Source organism: Peromyscus leucopus, chromosome 14, assembly GCF_004664715.2.
Source record: "Peromyscus leucopus breed LL Stock chromosome 14, UCI_PerLeu_2.1, whole genome shotgun sequence".
Lineage (NCBI taxonomy): Eukaryota > Metazoa > Chordata > Mammalia > Rodentia > Cricetidae > Peromyscus > Peromyscus leucopus.
In genome coordinates this window covers 70,208,953-70,231,461 of record NC_051075.1, presented here as the reverse complement: position 1 = coordinate 70,231,461, position 22,509 = coordinate 70,208,953, and the positions used below count along the sequence as shown (strand labels likewise).

The 22,509-nt window shown below is 51.2% G+C and overlaps 1 protein-coding gene across 1 annotated transcript in view; it reads left to right on the top strand.

The window, feature by feature from the left end:
* Window positions 1-22,509, top strand: part of Asb2 (ankyrin repeat and SOCS box containing 2) — a 36,718-nt gene that overhangs the window by 3,485 nt on the left and 10,724 nt on the right. Inside the window, exons 2-6 of the mRNA XM_028888246.1 lie at window positions 6,466-6,729; window positions 15,048-15,152; window positions 17,116-17,282; window positions 18,003-18,158; window positions 19,701-19,946. Coding sequence (XP_028744079.1) covers window positions 6,524-6,729; window positions 15,048-15,152; window positions 17,116-17,282; window positions 18,003-18,158; window positions 19,701-19,946 — 880 coding nt within the window. The 5' untranslated portion in view covers window positions 6,466-6,523. The remainder of the gene's footprint in view (window positions 1-6,465; window positions 6,730-15,047; window positions 15,153-17,115; window positions 17,283-18,002; window positions 18,159-19,700; window positions 19,947-22,509) is intronic.

Genomic DNA, 22,509 nt, shown 5'->3' with positions numbered 1-22,509 from the left:
ACTCATCAAAGGCCCACCCTGGGACTTTGGTCTGGGTCTAACCTCAGCTAGGGCAGCAACTAAGATGCAGCAGGGTGAGGTGAAGAGTCCCTTGTAGGAATCTTTGCCATCGTCCTCAGTGTTTGGGGCTAGGGGAGGGGGTCGATGAAGAAAGGGATAGGTAGATGTGCCCTTGGCCACTGACGTTCTGGGCCTCCATCTCCCATCTTTACCAGAGGGAAGGAATATTTCCCAGGGCTGCTCTACTTTGCTTCTCTGTTGCTGTGATAAAGACATCGACTGAAAGCATCTTGGGTGTTCTGCTGGGAGGGTTGGTTTGACTTACACCAAACCAACTGATTATACTGATTATCGGCTCCTCTGCCCTGGCCTGCTCAGCTTGCCCACTTACACAGCCTAGACCCCCTTGCCCAGGGGTGGCACTGCCTATGGTGGGCTAAGCCTGCCTTCATCAATTAAATGTCCACAGGCCAATCTGATGGAGGCAGAGTCCCTCTTCCCAGGTGTCCCCACTTTGTGTCAAGTTGACACAAACTCACCAGCACAGGCACTGAGGTCAAAGGATTCTGCTCAGGACAGTGGTTGGCCACATTTCAGGGTCCACAACCACGAGTGTGGGTTTTACTGTTCAGATTTCAGAGCATGAGGACCAGGCAGGGAGAGCAGACCTCCAGGTCTCCCATGAGCCCTGCTGGAGAACGAGGAGTTTGATGGTAGAAGGAACATTGCGAAGAATAAAACTGCATACCGGGGGTGGGAGGGGACAAGGAACAGCCCAGTAGCTCCCCACTTCCTCCTCAGTCCCAGGCTAGTCCAAGCAGCCCGTTTTCAAGATCACCCGAGGCTAAGGGTCTTGAACCATTTGGGAGACCCTGAAACTCTCACAACACATTGACAGGTACTATGTATGTGTCAATGGTACATACAGAGTTGTTCTTAGGCATCTGCTGGGATGCATTCCTGGAACCTGTAGATAGCAAAATCCAAGTTGCTTAAGACCCCTAGGGAAGACGTGTAGTATTTGTATAGAGCGTGCACACATTCTCTTATCCTCATTGAAACCATCACTGGATTATCCACGGGCCCCTACATAGGCAGTTGTTACACAGTATTGTTTAGGGGACAATGACAGAAGTGATGTCTATACACATTCAAGGAACAATGTCTACAGGTGTTCGCCATTACTTGAACATTTTTCTGGATATTTTAAACTTTCGTTAGTTGAATTCATAGATGTAGAATCCACAGATTCAGAGAGCTGATTGCACATATATACATACATATATGTATATAATATAGTATCTATTACATGAAGGGTTTGTATGATTCAACTACAAACACAATTGTGAGTATCAATTCATTATATATGCACATATAATAGTATATACATATAGACAAGCTTTTTAAAACACAAAGTCTTTATTCTTACCTCCAGCCTCTCCTAAAACCTTAAAGAGCATCAGGAGGGGTGCTGGCTAGGGAGATGACTTGGTAAGAAAAGCACTTGCTTCACAACCATGAGGACTGGAGTTGGGATGGCAGCTGCCTGTAATCTCAGCACATAGGAGGCAGAGGCAGGGATCTCTGGGGCAAGCTGGTTAGTTCTGAGTTCATTGAGAGACCCTGTTTCAAAAAATAATAGAGACACCCAATGTCACCCTCAGGCTTACATGCACACATTCACACACTTTCGTCTCCCCTGTACCCACACACGTGAACACACATGCATACACATGTGTGTGTGTGTGTGCAAGTGCAAAAAGTCAAAAGAAAAGCAGTTGGAGGCTGCCCTTCGCTATGTGAGACAGAAGTCTGGTGTAAAGTCAGGTGCAGCCTTCTAATCCCGCCCTTATCACTGCATCTCTCTGGGTGTTGCTCAGTTTCCCCATTGTCAGCCAGAAAAACAACACCCCTACCATTGACTCTCGATGTCAGTCGAGATGTTTAATCAGCAACAAACCCGAGGGCGCACACTGGTGGCAAGAGAGCCTTCTCTTGGGTTGGCAGTACAGCTCTGAGGTGACACCCGGCTCAGAGCCATGGCCTTGCTCAGGAGCACGGTGCAGCAGCCTGCCCTCCACACTCATGCCCCAGTGGATATGTGACCCCCCCAAATGAAAACCGCACACTGTGCTTGCCGTGTGCCCTGTATAATTATGGAGCTGAAGAATTTCCTCAGAGTCGCCGTTGTCCTGTGCAGATGGTCACCTTGTACAGAGTGAAGCTGGGAGTGGGGGGGAGGGCAGGCCAGGCAGGTGGTCCCCCAAGGTCTAGAACAACTAGATGGTGGAAGGGCTGGGGCATTTGGGAGGAATGGACACCAGCTCTGCATCAGGATGGATGAGGGAGGACATGGAGTCCACCCACCCCAGCTCTGACCAGATCTCACCATGCCACACTGCTCAGCTTAGGAGCTGACAGCCACCCTTTTCACGAGAGGAGAAGACAGGTTTGGGGATCCTTTCACTTTGGCCCACCCTCCTTTTAAATGGAGGAGAGTCCAGAAGAAGGTAAAACCGTCAGATGGCCCTTCTGAAAACTGTCAGCCAGGGCAGGTCTTGAATGGACACGAGCAGGTAAAGGCTGCCTCCAGGGAGCTGCAAATCATATTCAGATTTTTCCAGGCCCTGGATGTATGTCAGATGATGTTCTGTACATTTGCAATAAATCATGCATCTTGCAACAGGCCAAGGCCTGCTCACTGTCAGGATGAGGCCTGCTAGTGAGCAGACTGCAATCCCAGACACAGCCAGCAGATGGCAGGGCAAGGCTAGAGTAGGTGGCAAGGGGGTCCCCAGCCCAGCAACCAGCTGGCCTTCCAGGGAATTAAAACTTATGCTGATTCTACTGTTTATTCTCCTGCACTTATTAAATACCTATTGTGTGCCTGACCTTCAGTTAGGTGCTGGAGTTTGAACAGGAATATGAAACAATGTTTTATGGATGCTATAGGCTGGAAAGGTCATTGCAAGCAATTCAGATGCGGCCTCCTCAGCTCTTCTGTGAACACAACACATCTCCCCTCATACTTAACCCCAGGCCCCTTGCCAGAGGGGCTGGGTACCAGAGGATGGCTGCCTTCTAGACATGCCCTGTTTCTTCATAGGACACCCCGGGCATGATCTCCTCCCACTGAGGCCCCCAACATCACACACAATCACACATAGGAGGCTCAAGGAAAGCGGGAGAGGAGGCTCATCTTTCAGCGCTGTTTTAACCCTCACCACAGTCCACCTGGGATCCACACTTGGCCCAGTTCACAGACTGGAAACTGAGGCCCAGTTGGGAAAGCACTGTTATCTGCGAATTCAAGTCCTCCAAACAGCTACTCCCCACTACTTTACAGGGGCCACCTGGGAGGGGACCCAGGGAATCAACATGTAGGGCAGGCACCTCAGAGGGCAGGAGGGACCTCAAGGGAGGCCTAGCTTCCCTGGGTCAAACCTGCATGTGGGCTGACCAGCTCTGAACCACCGCTGCATGTCCCAGGCCTGGCCAGTAAGGGCTCATGGACCCATTGTCTCTGGGAAATGGATGTTCCTATCCTAGGTGGCTTTCCAGTAGTTCTTGGCACTCTGGTCTTCCTCCAGGACTCAAGCCATAGATCGAGTAGGGACTGTTACAGGGTTTAAACCAGAGCTGCGTTGAAGGGCCTCATCATGTGAGTCCATGCTAAGTGCATGCATGTATGCATGCATGTGTCCCCCCTCCCCCAAGTACTGGCCCATCCCCTGTCTGTGTTTCCTGGCCAGTGGCTCCTATCTGCCTGGGCTCATCTTCAAATACAATTGACAGGTGGGTACCTGGACCACACTCCCAGGACTCTGAGGGCAAGGGATTGATGTAGGGCCCTGGCATGGTACTTTCTGATTGGTATTTTCTGTATTTATTGAGTCATTAGGTCACAGCACAATGTAGTATGTGCATGTAGAAATATGTGCATATGTGCACACAAGCCACATGTGAATGCTTCCAGGAACCCTTACAGGGACTCACTGTGCCGTGAAAATACTCAGCAGTGGACACTGGAGGAACCTGCCTCCACTGTGGTCCCCACAGGCTCCAGCAGACTACAGCTTCCCGAAGAGAACTCAGCCTCTAATATAAGCACGATCATGTAGATAAACGTGGCTTCCACACATGTGAACCATGTGTATAAGTTCTGGCCATCCTGCTCATTTGGCTCAGTATTGTTTTGACCCATCCTCGTGCAAGGCCGCGTGCTTTCATGGGTGCACATTCTCCGTGATGCCACCACCCCGTGTGAGTGCATTTATTTTGGTGGGCATCGTGGATCTGCTTCAGTTGGGTTTAGATGAATGATGTTGCCTTGAATACTCTAGACCTCACTTATCTCTATACGTCCCCTAGTTCTTTGGAATGTAGCTGGAAGAAGATCGCTAGGATGTTTGGACGGTCAGCCTTAGCATACGCCATTGGCTTTCCAAAGTGGTTTGTCATTTTCCACTTCTGGTGCTGGGGAGGCAAGGACCCTATACTATCCCTGGTGACCCCGTAGTCTCTGTGGTGATCTCCACACACACATTCCCTGGCATTTGCATTTTCCACCATTTTCATTTGAGCTGTGTGGGGCAGGGGAAGTTGTGTTGCTTTAGATTTGAGTCCGAACCCCTCAACCTTAAGTGAATGTGAAGTGAATGCCTCTTGGTGTTTTGGCTGTGGGCCATTTGGATGTCCTCTCTGAGAAGGGTTGGACTGGTCTCCTGGGTACCAGTTAGCTGGAGCCACAAGAATGCCACACAGCAAAGCAGTCCTTTGATGGAGCAGTGGTACCCAAGGTCCATACCGGCAGGTGGGAAAGACGCTGAGCTGCAGGCTGGGGCTGGGGACTGGGACATGGAGGTTCCTACTCACTGAGGATAGTGCGGCATGGGAGTGGTGTTGGCCTCCCATGGGCTGAAGGGGGCTTCCATCAACTGGACAGTGACCCCTGCTAGGTGGAGCATGCCTACCCTCAGGAGTCTGATGTGTTCCGGGACTCAGATTGCAAGGAGGCAGGTCTCGTGGGAAATTCCTCTTTCCACTGGGCACGACAGAAGGGATCTCTCATATGCCCAGTGTGTTGTGCCCACCAGCTTCCACTTGGCAGAGCAAGTCTCAAAGGCTTGGGCCCAATATCCAAGGGGAAGGAGAAGGACATCTGTCTCTGGGGGAGGGGGCGCATATATTTGCCAGAATAGAACATTGGCACTTGCGAGGGGGGGGGGGGAGCATGTTTTTTTAAAGACCTCATATGACTTGAATGCTCAGCCAGGGCTGAGAACCATTGACCTGTGGTCACGCTGCTGCAAGCCAGTAAATATCACAGGTTGGGCTGATTTGATTTTATTGCTCAGCCTGCTCTGTTCTCTTTGAGGCATTTGTATCTTTTAGAAGAGAATCCCTGTAATGAGACTGTTGTGATGGCTGGTTTTAACTAGATCATGCCATCCCAAGCATGAGCCCATGTCTGACTCATCCACAGCATTCTCAGCCCTCCCACAGCGAAGAGCAGTCTTGATGTGCCAGTGTGGGACACAGCTGTGACTGGATGGGAAGAATGCACATGACACTGTGTGGGGTCATGAGGCAAGATTAAGGATGTTGAGATCTTTGTGTCCCCAGAGGGGTGCCTGACCCAGAGTAGTTGCACAAGAAATAATCTCTTAGTTAATGTATGCAGTCATACCTGTATAGGTAGGTTTCCCGGAATGGAAATGGGGAGTGGGTAGATATCTGCATAGATAGGTTTAAAAGAGAATGGGTAGGAGGAGGGGGGAAATGTGGCCGAGGGAGTGAATGGATAGAAGGATGGATGATGGACAGGTGGGTGGAAGGTTGGACAGATGGATAGATGGATAATTAGAAGGTCAGTTAGGCTGGCAAATAATGGTGGATGAGAGAGTTGAGGGGGTAGTGGTTGGGTGCATGTGCTGGTCAATGGATACAAAGATGGATGTATGGGTAGGATACTTGGATTTTGGACATGTGGGCAGATAGGAGGATGAATGGGAGAATGGGTAGCTGTAGGAAAGTAGACAGATGCATGAGAGGATGAGTAAATGGATGATGGTTTGAAGGCTAGGTGGATTGGTGAATAGATGAGGAATAGGCTGTGTAGATGGATTGATGTTTAGACAGATTCCATGACCAAATGAACTTTTTTTTTAAAAGTGTGGGCTGGAGAGATGGCTCAGCAGTTAAGCACACTTGCTACTCATGCAGAGGATCCAGTTTGGTTCCTGACACCCATGTCAAGAGGTGCACAGCCACCTGCAACTCTAGCTGCAGGAGATCTGAGAGCTGCTTCTGGCCTCCATGAGCACCCACACTCAGGTGTACATACTAGCATGCAGGCCAACACATACATGTTCAAAGACGTGCGATTGCACAGCCTTCCCTGTGGGTAACCACGCCTGTCTCGTGGAACACTCAGTGACTGGGGTGGTTTTGGTTTTCTCACAGGGATTTGTCCTCTGCTGTGTGCTTGCTACTGCTGCGTCTCGGAGGAGAAGTGGCCAAGATGGCGACTGAGATCACCACTCGGGGCAGACAGCGTGCCATCGGGCATGAGGAATACAGCTTGTATAGCAGCCTGAGTGAGGAGGAGCTGGTCCAGATGGCCATCGAGCAGAGCCTGGCAGACAAGACTCGGGGCCCAACCCCTGCTGATACTACTGTGTCCTCTCAGACCAACCACCAGCCAGGCCATTTCCACCCATGGACCGGGTAAGTGAGGCAAGGCTGATGAAGGGAAAATGGACCTCTGGGCATCCCCCAAGCTTCAGATGCCCCGGGATGTTCATACTGAAACAAAATATCCTGATCTCTGACCCCTTAATGGACTGCATTTGTCATTTAAAGTCACTCTTTGGTGTCTCAGTGGGGTGGGATCTAAGATGCTCGTGCCCCAAGTATCTCACATAAAAAAATTGTATTTGCATATAACTCATGCATACCCCAACTGTATATTTTAAGTCATCATTAGGTCACTTTTAATAACAAATACAAATGCTGTGTAACTAACTTATATATTATCTGAGGATAATGACAAGCAATCAGTCTGCACAGTTCAGAACAGACAGGTTTTTCAAATATTTTTGATCTGAAGTTGACTGACTCTATGAGTGTGAAACCGATGCTTTCTTGGGGTTGATTCTATATGCTACTATTTTGAAAATCCTCTAAGGACTCTGTAAGTGGTCTCTATGTTGGGAAAACCAAAGCCTAAGGCTGACTAACTGGTCCAGGGTCACAAGGCCAGGAACTTGGAATTAGCTAGCTCCAAAGCCCAGACCTGGCCTTGCCCTATTGATTTATGCCTGAATGCAGAGTGCGGCTAAGCTCCCCCAGGCCAGTGTCAACTGAAAACACCTGCAAAACAAAAAGCATCTATCTGCCTGGCACCCTCATCCTGCCCCATTCTCCCTGCCTCTCTCTGGCACCTCATCTTCCCAGCTGCTGCCCTTTCTAACATTATGACCTGAGGTCACATGAAAAGCCACAGACACAGTCCACAGTACCACACAAATAGCAGGAGAAACAAGTGAAAATTTACATCATTTTACAAAAATTTATTTTTGTGACACTGTCAAATTACATAAGCTCAAGCTGATCTGGAACTTACTTGTGTAGCCCAGGCTAGCCTCATACTCTCAGTCTACTTGCCTTGGTCTCCCATTGCTGAGAATCCAGGCATTCACAACCATGATCCACAATTTATATATATTTTATTAATTAAATGTTTTCATTTATTTTATATACCGACCAGTTTCCCCTCCCTCCTCTCCTCCCATTCCCTGCCCCCTCCCGGCCTCCCATCTACCTCCCCCTCCACATCTACTTCTCTGTCTCCATTCAGAAAGGGGCAGGTCTCCCATGGGCTTGAACAAAACATAGCTACCAAGCTGAGGCAAGACCAAGCTCCCCTGCATCAAAGCTGGGCGAGGCAACCCAGCATGGGGAATAGGTTCCCAAAAGCCAGTTCAAACGCCAGGGACAGATCCTGATCCCACTCTGTATCATCATTTCTACTAGTCACCAATATAAAAATTATGCATGAAGGGCTGGTGAGATGCCTCAGTGGGTATAGGTGCTTGCTTCCAAGCCTGATGACCTGAGCTCGGTCCTCAGTACCTATGTGTGGTGAAAGGGAAGAACCAAGAACTTGTCCTCTGACCTCCACATGGGTACCTCGGCACACATGTGCCCACACATACACACACATAAAATAAGTAATGCTTAGTCGTCTCTTGTCAAGCTTTTAAAATCATATGTATTTCTCATTCACAGCCGTCACATTCCAAGTGCTCCTTAGCTACGTGTGGCCAGCGGCTACCAGACTGGCCAGTTACTGATCTAGGGGACACTTTCTTTGCAGGGGCAGTCAGAAAGGTACTGGGCATTTACTCCTCAAGCGCTTTTAGGAAAGAAATGTATAAATTGTGGGCATGCTTTTGCTGCCCCACCAACTCCCAGCCAAAGTTATGTGTGTTGGAGGTAAGGTGCACAGGGAAAGTAATTCCTGTAGCAGATGGTGTCTGTGTGACTGAGCACCATGGTTCTCAAATCTCAGTGTCTCTAGCAATCAGTGACCCCTAGGAGACTTTGACCTTGGAAAAGTCCCCCACTCCCTCAGAAGTTCTGCTCCCTTTTCTAACAACTTTAATGTATAGATCTTGCTAATGTGAGCCACAGCAGACATGACTCATAGTGAGAGATGAGGCATGCCAGCCCTGTCCCAGGGTGACAACAATCTGTGTTTACATCAAGTCACATTGCTCTTTGCTAATGTTAGTTCACCTGCATCTAACTGGCTGTGCCAAAGCCAGGGTACCCTATGGTACCTGAGGAGTCCCTTCCACAAGGATGTCAGGCAGGCTCCTTGGGCAGTAGCGAGGAGGACAAGACCTTCAGGCTCCTAAGCTGGCCCTGACCACATCCCACTGGGGCCTCAGAAACCCTGTGCAGGGACCTGGCTCATCCACTTCCTCTTTTGGCTGGTTGAGCTGAAGTCAAACACAGGTTCCTCTTTCTCAGGAGAGGACCAGATAGAGACAGAGAAGGAACTGCTACAGGAACCATACATCTCTGTGTGCCTACAGTGTCCTCCCCAGCTCAGAAACCCCTCCTGGTGTGTGTGTTGGGGGTCCTTAGAACTCAGGACCTTGAGCTTTAGAACTGTCCCCTTCTGTGAGATAAGGAGGGAGAAACACACTGGGACATTTACATCTGTCCAGCCTGGTGGGTCCCATCTGAAGTGAAACTGTTTGTCCAAGGTCAGGCAGTCTTCATCTGGATCTGTCCCATGACAGCACCTTGATCAGTCTCATGGGGCAGGCTCCTGCCAGCAACACCCCTGAGAGAGAGAGAGAGAGAGAGAAACACACTTAGAGCTGTGCTGTGTCTCTGTGCCCCTTTTAACAACTGACAAGACAGGTACCCAGCAGGACCAGGCAGTCTGTAGGCTCTGCTGATTCTGCAAGTCAATGCTGCTTCTGCTCTCTTGCCCTCACACCCACAGAGGTCTAGGGTCCCTGCAGACTCATGAACAGAATTAGAAGTTAGAGGGCATACAGGACCTGCAAGTCCTGCTCATCTCTCTCTGGGTATGACAATATCAATGAATAGACCCAGGGCATCACACAGGCTCCAGGGACTCCTTTCATCCTTCGGATCTTAGGTTAGCTCTTTCTTTCTCAGTGAGTCCTGCCCTAACCACTTCCAGGTCAAGCAGGCTGAATGTACTTTCTGTCCTGGTGGTTCCTGCATGGATAGCCCTGGATTTTACATGTGGAGGCCTCATTTGCCTGCTTCTGTCAGCAGCCTGTGAAATTCCAGGGGTTCTCAAATCCCTCATCTGCTCTCTAAAGTCCTGGTCATGGCCATATGCCAAATGGCCATTTATATACAAGGGAATGGGTGGACAGAAGAACAAAAGAGGCCATGGAAGAAGTTGGAGGTTCAAGTGTTTTCTGTGTAATTTACTGGATGTGCGACCACGTCAGGTTGGTTATCCCCATCTCAGTGAGTCCTGCCCTGACCACTTGTTACTGTCCCTTCTCAAAATGGCAATAGTTAAAGCTTGCTCATCTTGTGGTATACGTTTTTCTCATCTTCTTTTTTTCATCCTTCTGGTGCGGGGATGGAACCCAGGCTCTTGCTAGGCAAGCACTGTACTGCACACTCCAGCCCAGGCTCCCCCCCCCCCCCAGTCTTCAAAAGACAAATGCATGTAGCAGGCTAGGGCCATCCCCACACCCTGCAGCTTGCATTCACTTCCCCCTGTCCCCTAGGTGAGTCCCTGGGGCCCCAACCTTATGACTGCCTCGACTTCGCAGACCAGCTTCCGTGTCGAGCTGGGAAAGTCTCTTGAGAGTGTTCCCAGCCACCTGATGACTTCTCGGGGATGAGGAGACACTGTCCACTTCTGTGTCTCAGTGCCTTTGTTACTGTAGGCATCTAATGAATATTTTTAGGCAAATAAGCACTTCAAAGCCAAGAGCATGCTTTGGGAATGTAATTTGTCATTGTCTTCAAAATGGAGTATGGGGTCCTAGAAAAGATGACTATGGAGGATGGTCAAATAAAACGTAAGGTCTCTTTTTAGAACCATCTCCCCACAGCCAGGTAAAGGGACAAAGTTGAGCACGCATGAAGGTCATTTGCCAAGCCTGGCCCCCAGGAGCTCCCAAGAGGCATACCCAGCTCCCCATCCAATGGGGAAGTGGAGTCCATATATCCCTGAAGTAGAGAGCCTGCGCTTACTATGGATGGACCAGCAGTGTGCAACTAGAGCGGGTCTCCCAAGCCTTCAAATGCCTGCATTTTATTGGAGGTTGCTCTTCTCAGAAGAGACCAAGGAGGGAAACACAAAGCCAGACTTGCTTGGCATGGGAGGGGGGGGGGGTGTACAGCTGCAGATGATTCCAATCCGGCTACCGCACCTACTGTGCACAGCCTGTGCTGGGTCCATCCTGGCACCTGGTCATGCCCTCCCTGAGCTTGCAGCCGGAAGAAGGCAAAGGCTGAAGGTGAACCGGAACCCAGCAGGGCAGGCACAGTGGTGGTGCTTGCTGTGTGTTCCGACAGGGTGGGGGTGGGGGGTGCGGTGCAGACAGGCCCTACCTGAACCTCTTCTAGTTCATAACCTGTAGCCACATCCCACGGAAGCATGCTCCTCTCAACCCAGATGACTCAGCCCAGTGGTTGGCTCTGCTGGGAATTCCCCTCACGCAGCCAGCAGAGGGGAAGTGGGTCTTTCTACTTTGCTTTGAAAGCACAAACCAGCCTCCGTGTCAAGCTGGCTTCCCATCCAGCCTGAGACTCAGAGCTTGGGCGCTGTGAGCAGCCACACAGCTCACCCCCAGACCAAGGTCATGCACCCTAATTTCAGTGCTCTTAGAGCGACTTCTCCTGCCTTGCTCTCAACCCCTTCCTGCAGCTCTGTGGGTGTGTGTGGCCTTGTCACGCACATGTGGCCTCTGAGCATTTAAGGATCCATAATGATACATGACTTAGTGATACAAGCCCAGTCCCCGACACCAGGTTGGGACAGAGCCAGGGCTGGCACATTGCGGAACCTGCCATGTCTGTTTCTTCACCTGACAGAATGGGAATGACACACCCTTGCTGCCGTGGGAGGTGGCAGGAGGCTGTTTGGAAGGGCTCTGTGAAATTTGTCCTGCACGGCGGAGACCCGTGACCCTGACCATGTCATTGCCCTGCATCAGCCTTGGTTCCTCACCTCGGCTTCCCTTCTTGCTGTTACCACTCCACATTGACTGGTCCTTATTTTAGGGGAATGTGGCAGTTTTTGCTAGTGTGCATCATCCTGCTAAAACATTTGGACATATCTAGGACAAGAGGCCACGTGGACCAGGCATCCCAGGGTTTCACGGAGAGCTCAGACTTGCTGACTACAGAGACAACCTGGCCAAAGCTGCTCTCCCAGGGCCAGGAGGAGAGAGGGGAACATGGGGCCTGTACAGACAGGCCAGGTGAGACATCCTTATCCGGGCTGGTGGCTCTTGGATCTGTGTCAGACTGAGCTGCTTCAACCACACAGGCAATGATGAACCCCTCGTTTGGTCCCGGCCCCACTTCACAAGTAAAGAAACAGAGGCACAAAGTTCAGCAAAAGTCTGTACACATTGAAAGGCACAAAACCAAAACCAGTGTGGAGGTCATGGAGCCAAAGGGAGGGTTGGGAGGCAAGAAGAAGCCAGGCTCTGCAGGATGGCAGGGGCTTAGGAGCTGTCCGACCCTCGGCTCTGCTCACCTGCTGTGTGGGACTCTGGGTAGTCCCACTCTTAGCTTGCTCATCTGTAAGAGGCAGCACTATTAATGCCCATCTAATAATACAGGATGGAAATTTTGTTTGTTTGTTTTTTGGGACAGGGTTTCTCTGTGTAGTTTTGGTGCCTGTCCTGGATCTCACTCTGTAGCCCAGGCTGGCCTCGAACTCACAGAGATCCACCTGGCTCTGCCTCCCGAGTGCTGAGATTAAAGGCATGTGCCACTGCTGCCCGGCAGAATGGAAGTTTCTAAATGAATGCAACGGGTGTCTTACACAGCTTGGAGATGTGTGGAGAAGGGTTAATGAGTTGGGACTGGAGAAAGAGAGTGGAGACAAGGAAGACGAAGGTGGCCAGGCCTCTGGCCTGATTTGATCCTAGCCTCCTCTTCACTTCTCTCTCCCGGCCCTCACCTCTGCACCACAGCCTGGCTTTGCTGAGGGAGGGATCGCAGAGTTGGAGGCCCTGTCCTGCCCTATAAGGTCAGGATCCTTCCCAAGGTCTTCATTACAGTATCTGTGTCCCATGGGTACCAGCCACAGAATGATGCCCCAAATTCTGCAGACAGTCCCCTGCCTCAGTGTCCAGACAGCAAGTTGGGGGGGGGTGCTTGACATCAAGGCTGACCCACTAGGAGATAAAAAGGGGCCAAGTCTGTTGTCTTTGCACCCCCAGACAAGACCAGAGCGGAGCGGCTGTCGCAGCTCCATCACCCCCCGGAAGGGCTGATGGAGAATGAAACACTGACCTGAGTGGAGTCCCTCCGGTGTCTGTCTTAGCTCACTTTCTTCTTCCCTGGGGACTAAAGCCTGAGAGAAATGGCTTAAAGGAGGAAGGATGTATGCAGACTTTCAGAGGTTGAGTCGTGGCCGGCAGCCCTATTGTGATAGGCCTGAGGTACAGCAGAGTATCATGGGAGTGGAAACATAAGGCTTAGGAGGCCGCTTGTCTCATAGTAGCCAGGAAGCAATGAAAGAGAGCAAAGGGCTGTACTGACTGGTTTTCTGTGTCAACTTGACGCAAGCTGGAGTCATCAGAGAGGACGGAGCCTCCGTTGAGGAAATGCCTCCATGAGATCCAGCTGTCAGGCATTTTCTCAATTAGTGATTGATGGGGGGAGGGCCCAGCCCATTGTGAGTGATGCCATCCCTGGGCTGGTGGTCATGGCTCTATAAGAAAGCAGGCTGAGCAAGCTATGAGGAGCAAGCCAGTAAGCAGCTCTCCTCCATGGCCTCTGCGTCAACTCCTGCCTCCAGGTTCCTGTCCTGTTAAAGTTCCTGCCCTGACTTCCTCTAATGATGGACTATGACCTGGAAGTATAAGCCAAATAAACCCTTTCCTCCCCAACTTGTTTTTCAGTCATGGTGTTTCCCCATAGCAATAACTAAAACAAGGGCCACGGACCATTCCTGTCAACTGGATCTCAGCTCCTATATTTCCACCACCTCTCTACGATGACATCAGTCCTCATTTAGCTTCTGTTGCTATGGTAAAAATATTCTGACAAATCGGCTTAGGAGAAAAAGGGTTCACTCCAGCTTACAAGCCCAGGTTCTAGTCCATCACTGTGGGGAAGTCACAGGGGCAGGAGCCTTGAGACATGTGGTCACATCACAGTCATGGTTAACAGCAGAGAGAAACGAATGCCTATGTGTGCTTGCTTGTGCTCATCTTGATTTCACTACTCTTACACAGTTCAGGAGCTCTTGCCTAGGTAATGGTGCCACCCACAATGGACTGGGTCTTCACATATCAACTTGGCTTAATTAAGACAACACCCACAGACATGGCCAGAGGCCAACCCGATTTAGGCAGTCTTATTGAGAGTCTCTTCCTGGGCGATTCCAGGCTGTGTCAAGTTGACAATTAAAGCTACCTGTCACACCACCCAATTTTAAACCAGTCAGTGTGGATCAAAATCCAAGGATGAGAACAGAGCCCTCTTGATCCTATCACTTCCCCAAGCCACAGCACTGAACATGACTGCATTGGAGACAAGCATTTAACATGTGAGCCTTTGAGGGACCCTGTACTCTAGAACGAAACAGCTAAGCATTTCACAGTGAGACAGGGACTGCTCTCGTCCCACTATACAGGTGGGAGAAGTGAATCAGAGAAAATGAGCCTGTCTTCAGGTCACACAGCAAGTAGCACGTGGGTTTAAATCCCTGTCTGACCTTCTGTACACACTCTTTTGTGTGCCTTCTAGACTGCTGGGTCCCAAGAGGACTATGGGGCACACAGACCTCTTATGGGAAGCCAGCAAGGTGAGGTGGAGGTCCCACATGCCTTGGCTTCTCAGACTGGCTCTCTTGTTCCCTTGCTTGCCCAGGAATCTCTTGTTCAGCCCCACTGAGACCCCCATGGCCTTTCAGCCTGACTCCTGCCACCGACCACTTCTCACATCCTCCCCAGTAAAGAATGTCACCTTGCTTCATATCTGCGCCCTTGTGGTTGGCTGGGGATGAGGGGCGGTGGGGGCGGGGGTGAGGTTAACCTCATTGTTGTCTTATATGGTCATTTAAATCTCTAAGGGCTTCCTCCAAGGGCCAAAAATAATCCAGAGACACAGCAGCTGTGTCCAGCACACAGAGAGGACCTGGCCATCTGCTTTGGTTCAGAGCCCTGTCTCTCTCTGTCACTCAGACTCGCTCCCGGCTCACTCTCCATCCTCCTCCCTGCCTCCAGCATGACCCGCTTCTCCTATGCAGAGTACTTTTCTCTCTTTCACTCCAGCTCTGTCCCCTCCAGGTCCTCCTCGCCTCCAGAGAGCACACCGTCCCGCGCACCCCTGGGCCTGTTCCAAGGGGTCATGCAGAAGTACAGCAGCAACCTATTCAAGACCTCCCAGATGGCGTAAGTGATCCCCTCCTCCCCACCTGGCCCCATCAAGCTCACACTCCAATGGGGGCAGCAGGGAGAGGGACAGATCTGTAGCCCTAGGCCCCCTTCTGGCCATGCCCCCTAGATTCCAGTGCTCCCACTGAGCTGGACACAGGACTGATGCCTGCCAGGAGTGGCATTCGGGCTATGCTCGGGACTGACCCCTAAGATATCCCCAGAGGTTTGTGACCTGCTGCTGGAGGAGCACCATGGGACTCTGAATGTGGGGCCCTAGCATGCTCAAAGGACTGGGGGAAGGAGCTAGGGTTGGCTTCCACTTCTGTTTACCCCTGTCTTCTGGCTCCCCACGCCACCTCCAGGGGTTCATCTGTGCACGTCTAAATCCCCACCCACAACACTTCGTTTAAGTGCCAGGTGCCAAAGCCCGGAACGAATCAGAGCCAAAGGAGAGGGTTCTGCCTGGAGCACTGAGCTAATGGGACACTTGGGAGATGGTACTTTCCCGCTTGTGCTGAACTCCAGAGCAGCCCTAGAAGCAGCTAAAAGCAAAAAAGATCCCCTCGCTGGCATTCCATTTCTGTGCAGCAGAGAGGAGGAGGCAGCTGGCCGGTTCTCATTCCTAGGCTCCCCAAACCCTGCAGGCACCGCATTATCCTTGGGGCTTTGGGGTTGACATGAAAGGAAGTCCCAGTTCTATCTCAGTACAACTGCCCACCTCTGCATGTCCGCCCAAGGAGGGAGGGCCTGCCCCCAGTCTCCCTTTTCTGCAAGACAGGCTTGGGGAGGACCAAGTGGCCTTCCAAGGCCCTGTCCAGCTTGCAGCTAGTCCTTGGTAATTTAACATGCCTGGAAACCTCTCCCTCTTTGGGGTGGGGACTTGGTCTGAGCTCCATGGGGAAGCTGTGAGTGTATGACCTTGAAGGCCGCAGAGTCTGTGAACCCTAGCTGGAGAGACCCACTCTGGCTGGTGGGTCAGATAGCAAGCATTACATGGTGGGAACCTCCCCTACCAAGGCCACAGGACCAGCCAGCCCACTCCCTTCCACTTCAGCACTGGCCACATACCCCATGGGGCCCTCCCTGAGACTGATGGGGGTTGATCCGGTTGCTCCTGAGTAGAACTCAAGCAGGTGGCTGTGATGGTGTTGATGGACCGCCAGGATCTAGCTGGTCAGTCCCTTGTCCTTGAGTCTCTGGCTTCACCCGTATCTGCTATTAATAACCCAGTGGCTGAGTGACAGGAAGAAGTGTCGTATGCTGGAGGAAGCAGCTGGGTGGGTTTGGGTGCTGGTCCTAGAGACTCCCCCTGAATCCATCATTGCCCCAATCCCAGGATCCTAAATAGCCATGGCACCTACTGATTCAGTAAGGGAAGAGATTCTAGTGAATGGAGAATGAACACAATGCCTTCAATGAGCCAAAGATGCTCCTCACTCTAACCTTGAAAGCTTTTGACATTTAGAAGTGTTAAACTGTGAAGGCTTCTAGTTCATTAATCCTTCAAGTATTGTCATTTTGTGGCAGCTGGGAGTAGGGATAATGAATTCGATGGGGAGATGGGAAGGCTGGGGTGACGGTGAAGGGAGGGGCCTTGGCAGGTCCATGCCTCTGGGAGCTCTTGCAATCATTCAGCCCTGTAGGTAGCTGTGCTTGGTACAAACCAGAGGGCCATCCTTGGGAAAGGTCCCTAGTGACGACAGATGCTTCCACAGTTATTAGCCATTGTTAGCACTCTGTGCCCGAGTCTCCTTGATAGAAATAGTCTGGGTGTGACATTAGCTTCAGCCACAGAAAGCAGCAGGGCTGCAGAGGACCCACCCTAATTCTCTTCCATCCACTGAGCTGGAGGGGAGAAGCACTGGTCTCAGAACAAACTGAATACCCAAGGAGGAAGGACCCCAGAGCAGGCACTGGCTCCTGCCCTCCAGCAGGTCCTTTTTGCCCTCAGGACATAGGCTACCACTTGTTCCTACAGGGCTATGGATCCAGTACTGAAGGCCATCAAGGAAGGGGATGCAGAAGCCTTGAAGGCTATGATCCAGGATGGGAAGAATCTTGCCGAGCCCAACACGGAAGGCTGGCTGCCGCTACACGAGGCTGCTTACTATGGCCAGCTGGGCTGTCTGAAGGTCCTGCAGCAAGGTGAGTGGCCATCACTGAAGGGCCAGCAGGGGCACAGGGCTCTCCCTTGGTGGGGGCGGGCAGGCCATGTAATGGCCCCCCATACATAGTTTAAAATCACTGAGTTGGAAGAGGGTGCCCCTGCCTCTGCCCCTGCTGCGGTCTCTCCATGACTTTCAGACAGGAAAACCTAATTCCTAGAAAAGGAAGAGGGAAATCTGAGTTCCGAGACAGCCACTGCCAGCTTGTTCCAGAATGTTCCAGGGGATGATTTGGTGTGAAAGGAACCACAACTGTGCCTGTGTGCTGCCAAGGCTGTCCCCACCAACTGTGGGACTCTGGGCCAGTTCCACCTCATCTCCAAATCCCATCTTCCTGTTAGGACAGATTAGAATTAATAATACCAACAGGCAGGTGTTGCCTTTGGTTGTTGAATGGTCCCAACTCCCGCCAGACACACAAGGAGAAAGTTACATGAGACATGGACATCTAGCAGTGACTAAGAGGGCAAAGGAAAAACTGACTCAATCTCGGAAGGCTTCCCAGAGAAGGTGGCATCTAGTTGCATTTCTACAGCTAGGAACCCAAGCAGGGCCATGAGGGGCAAGATGAAGGCCATCTGGGCTTGATAGGTTTCAGAAGAAGCAGTTCCACACCCTTGCTCAGAATCGTGAGGAAGCCAGAATGTGTGTGGGTAGTGTGGCTACCTTCCTTCTTCACAGATTTCCTGCTCTTCCCCAGCCTACCCAGGGGCCATTGACCAGCGCACACTGCAGGAGGAGACAGCACTCTATCTGGCCACATGCAGGGAACACCTGGACTGCCTCCAGTCACTGCTCCAGGCAGGGGCAGAGCCTGACATCTCTAACAAATCCAGGGAGACTCCGCTTTACAAGGGTAAGTCTCTAGGTTAGGCTTCTCATGGACCAGGAGGCCCAGAAGTCAGGTGGGCAGCTTGCAGACTGCTCCCAGGAATGCATAGTTCTGAGGGGTCCACTTTGCAGGGGTGATACCCCTCCAAGATGCATGGGGGCATGCTATTTGATCTTGCATTTACACATGGGATCACTCAATAGTTCCTATGTGTCCTTCTCCAGGTCAGCATGCTGAGGGACACTTACAGCCTCAGGATGAAAAGATGTGATTCATGTTTGTGGGCAACACCAAGCTTGAGCACATACTCAGACCACAAGCATGTAGGGCTTGGCAAGAGATGGGGTGGGAATGTATGGAGGGGGTGCCTCTTGGAGGGATACCTGAGCAGAACCCCAACAGGAAGGGATTTACCAGCTGGCCAAGCTTCTGGAACAGCATGGGCAAAGGCCAGAAGGTCGGAGAGGGAGTGCACACCTCTGTCATGTTTATGTAAGCAAAAAAGCCTCCTGACTGGCTCTGCACTAGCTCAAAGGTATGCACCGGCTGTCCTGGCCAGGCCCAGTGTCGGTGGATAGATAATCCATCATAAGAGCTGGCACCTATTGAGTGCCTGGGTGCTGAGTGAGGCACTTCCCTTGAGCCCTGTATCCATCTCCACACCCAGTAAGTGTTGGTGGTGCCTCCATTTTATAGGTAAGGACCAAAGGCAGATAGATGTCCTGCGTTTGGCTTTCAGCACACATAATATTCTGTGGGTAGTGAGGACCAGAGAGCAGGCACCTAACCAGACATGGGAGTGTCTTCTACGGGGCCCTTAGCTGTTACTTGGGACCTCAGCTGTCCCAAAGAGAGCTGTAGGAAGCCTGTGAAGTGCCAGCCAATAGCTTGGGCTTTGGTCCTATCATGTACCAAAGCCTCAGGCTCCCATGTCCCATGCATGGCCTCCTGGGGTCCCTCCCCCGAGACTCCTCCAGGAAGGCTATGCTATGTGGTTTACAGAGAGAGCACCAGGCCTCATGAGGTGGAACACCATAGGCAGCCGCTCCCGCTGTGTGATGCCTCCTCCCCAGGGAGGCTTCTAGAACTGTTCATTGGCTCATACGCCTTGGTGACTCCAGTGCCCTCTATTGCTCCCAGGTGAGAACGATGGGCTGGAACCAAGGGCACATTCAGAGTCTTTTGACAGAGAGGTTTGAGGAGGATGAGAAAGATGGGTTATACTCAGAAGATAAAGTTAACCTGAGTTAAATGAGAACTTGTATTGTCTAGATTCTTTCAGCCCTAGTGTCCATCATAACATTGAAAAGGACAATTAATTATGGACACTATAGAACACTCTAGGGGACAGAGTCTCCAGACATGACTCTCTGGATTTGAATCTCAGTTCTGACATTTACACTCTGTGGGACCCTGCGAAAGTCACTTACCCTCTCTGTTTCACCCTCCTCATTCATGGAGGTAGGTATTGACATTGTATGCCTCAAGGGTAGCTGGGAGGATCAAACCAGTCACCTGCCAAATCTTTCAGGGCCACACTGACTGTCTGTCTTCTGCCTGGTCCAGCCTGCGAGCGCAAGAATGCAGAGGCAGTGAGGATATTGGTACGCTACAACGCAGACACCAACCACCGCTGTAATCGGGGCTGGACGGCACTACACGAGTCTGTCTCCCGCAACGACCTGGAGGTCATGGAGATCCTGGTGAGCGGCGGGGCCAAGGTGGAGGCCAAGAATGTCTACAGCATCACCCCCTTGTTCGTGGCTGCCCAGAGCGGGCAGCTGGAGGCCCTGAGGTTCCTGGCTAAGCATGGTGAGTGGTCACAGGGTATAGCTGGCAGGGACCTCAGAGGTCCGCTGGGAAGGAAAGCTGTGTTGGGATCATCTTGTGGGCATCCTCTGATCCAGGGCCTTGCAGGGCCGTGTGGAGGATTCTGAGGCCGTGTTCAGGTTCAGTATTGCTGCTGTGAGCTGCTGTGAGCTGCTGTGAGCTTGCAGTCACACACAAGCATTGGACCACCTCTGGTCCAGAACAACATCCTCCTTTCACAAAAGAGGAATCTGAAGCCTGGAAAGAGGAAGTGACTTATCTACAGAGTTAGCTGTAGAACTATCTAGATTCTTGGACTCTTGGTGCCCCAACCACTATTCTTTCTTGCCACGTCACATTGCTCAGCCAGAAGACCTCAGCTGGAGATCACATCCTTGTTTTGCAGGTGATTAAAACCAAGGACCAGGGTGGGAAAGTGATTTGTCCAAGATCACACAGTAAGTTAGTGATAGATGTGGGATCTGAACCCAGGTCTCTGTCCTAATTTCCCATGAAAAATCTTAACTGGAGAAACTAAAACAATACTGCTTGCACCACGATGTTCCAGTAGCAAAGACTTCAAGACCATGGCTGAAAAAGCTTTGTATTTTGACCACTCCCCAAGCTCCCCTGTGATTTCTTTTCCCTCTCAATGGAAGGAAGGTCCCTTTTGAACACTGGAGAGCTTGAGGCTATGCAGACCTGGGAGCTGTGCTGCAGAAATTGGTGAGGACCTTCTGTGTGTCAGACCTCCTGCTAAGCATGGATCTACAAAGGATAGAGTGTAAGCTGGGCATCGTCCTAGCTCCACTATATACATGAGGAGATTGAGGTTCAGAGAGGCTATGTGACTGCTCACTATGAGAGCCTGGATTCCGACCTGAGTCTGCACACAGTCTGCACTGCACCACAGCATCTCAGCCTAGAAGAACGACCCAGGGCCTTTGTTGAGACAAGAGGCCACATCCATAGTGAGTGTCAGGACGGGCTCTTAGCCAGGGATAAATCTGCAATGAACACTCTGAGAACACAGAGGCCAAGGCAGAGTCCTGGAGCCCACGCCAGCGGGCCATGCTGAGGGCAAGGGCACAGTGGGTGAGGGGACTCCTCTCTCCAGGCAGCTGTCTTGTCCCCTGCCGACACTGAGGCAGGGAATGCTCCCTTCATGGGGTGCTAAAGCTGATTCCTACACAAATATTTTCCTGTTTGAGCAGGCTGCTTTGCCGGAAAGCCTAGGCCTGCCGGGGAGCCTGACCCCAAGGCCCAGAGGCTTGTTGAAGGTACCCCTGGACTCTCCCTCTAAGGGAAGGTCAGGGCCAGTTTCTGTCCTGTGCTCTGTCCAGACAGCTGGCATTGTCTGAGCAGCTTCTGAGCCTGGCACTGTGGCTGTATTATATCTTATTACATCTTGTAGTAACCATGAGAGGGTGGGACCATGATTCCTCCTCAACAAACTGGTAAACGGAGGCTTCTAAAAGCTACCTAAGGCCCCAGAACTTAGGAGTCATGAAATAATACTTGAACGGTTCCAATGGGCCATCAAGGCTTGTGCCCTTCTCTCAAGGTCAGAATGAATCCCACTGCTATTGATATGAAGTTATCAGAAAAGCTGAGGCAAGCAGATAGCTCTGTGAGAGGAGCTGTGGTTGACACAAGCCTTTGATCTCAGCCTTCATGAGCCACATCAGCTCATCTGCTTCTGCAACATGAAGCCTACTTCCCTTTGCAGAGAAATCCATGTGCACACTGGTTCTCTTTCTCACCCCGTGAGATGCAGAAGATGTAGAAGATTGAGATGAAGGCGGGCTGCCACCAGGCTTTAGTCCCCTTCCTACCAGCATGGCTCAGTGATTCTTTGCTTTTTAAACTTTATTTTTACTGTCTTTTAAAGTGTGTGTGTGTGTGTGTGTGTGTGTGTGAGAGAGAGAGAGAGAGAGAGAGAGAGAGAGATGTATTTATGAATGTAAGTACCTACAGAGACCAGAAGAGGGCATTGTTTCCACTAGAGCTGGAGTTACAGGTAGTTGTGGCTACTGTGTGGGTGCTAGGAACTAAACCCAGTGTCCCCTCTAAGAGCAGTACACGATCTTTACCACTGAGCCATCTCTCCAGTCAGTTCCTCAGTGATGCTTAAAAGGAGAAAGGAAGCCATTTTTCTCTTGTTTCTGATGGAGAACAAAACAAATCCAGGGCTGGGGATGTGGCTCCATTGGTAGAGTGCTTGCCTAGCATGCACAAAGCCCATGGTCAATCCCCAGCAATGCATACACTAGTGTGGAGGCACATGCCTGTAATCCCAGCATTCTAGAGTTAGAGGCATCAAGAGTTCAAGATCACCCTAGTTCAAGATCATCCTTGGCTTCATATGGAATTCAAGGCCAGCCTAGGCTACATGAGATGATGCCTCAGACCAATCAACTGGCCAACTATCCATCAAACCCAAATTCAGCTAGCAAAGCCAGTGGAGTTTTCCTTTGGGAGCTTTGTGCTTAGCTAGAGCTGAGGCCGCTGTGAGGGCATAACCTGGGGCCCTACATAGTAAAGGCTGAAAGCCTGGTTTCCACCC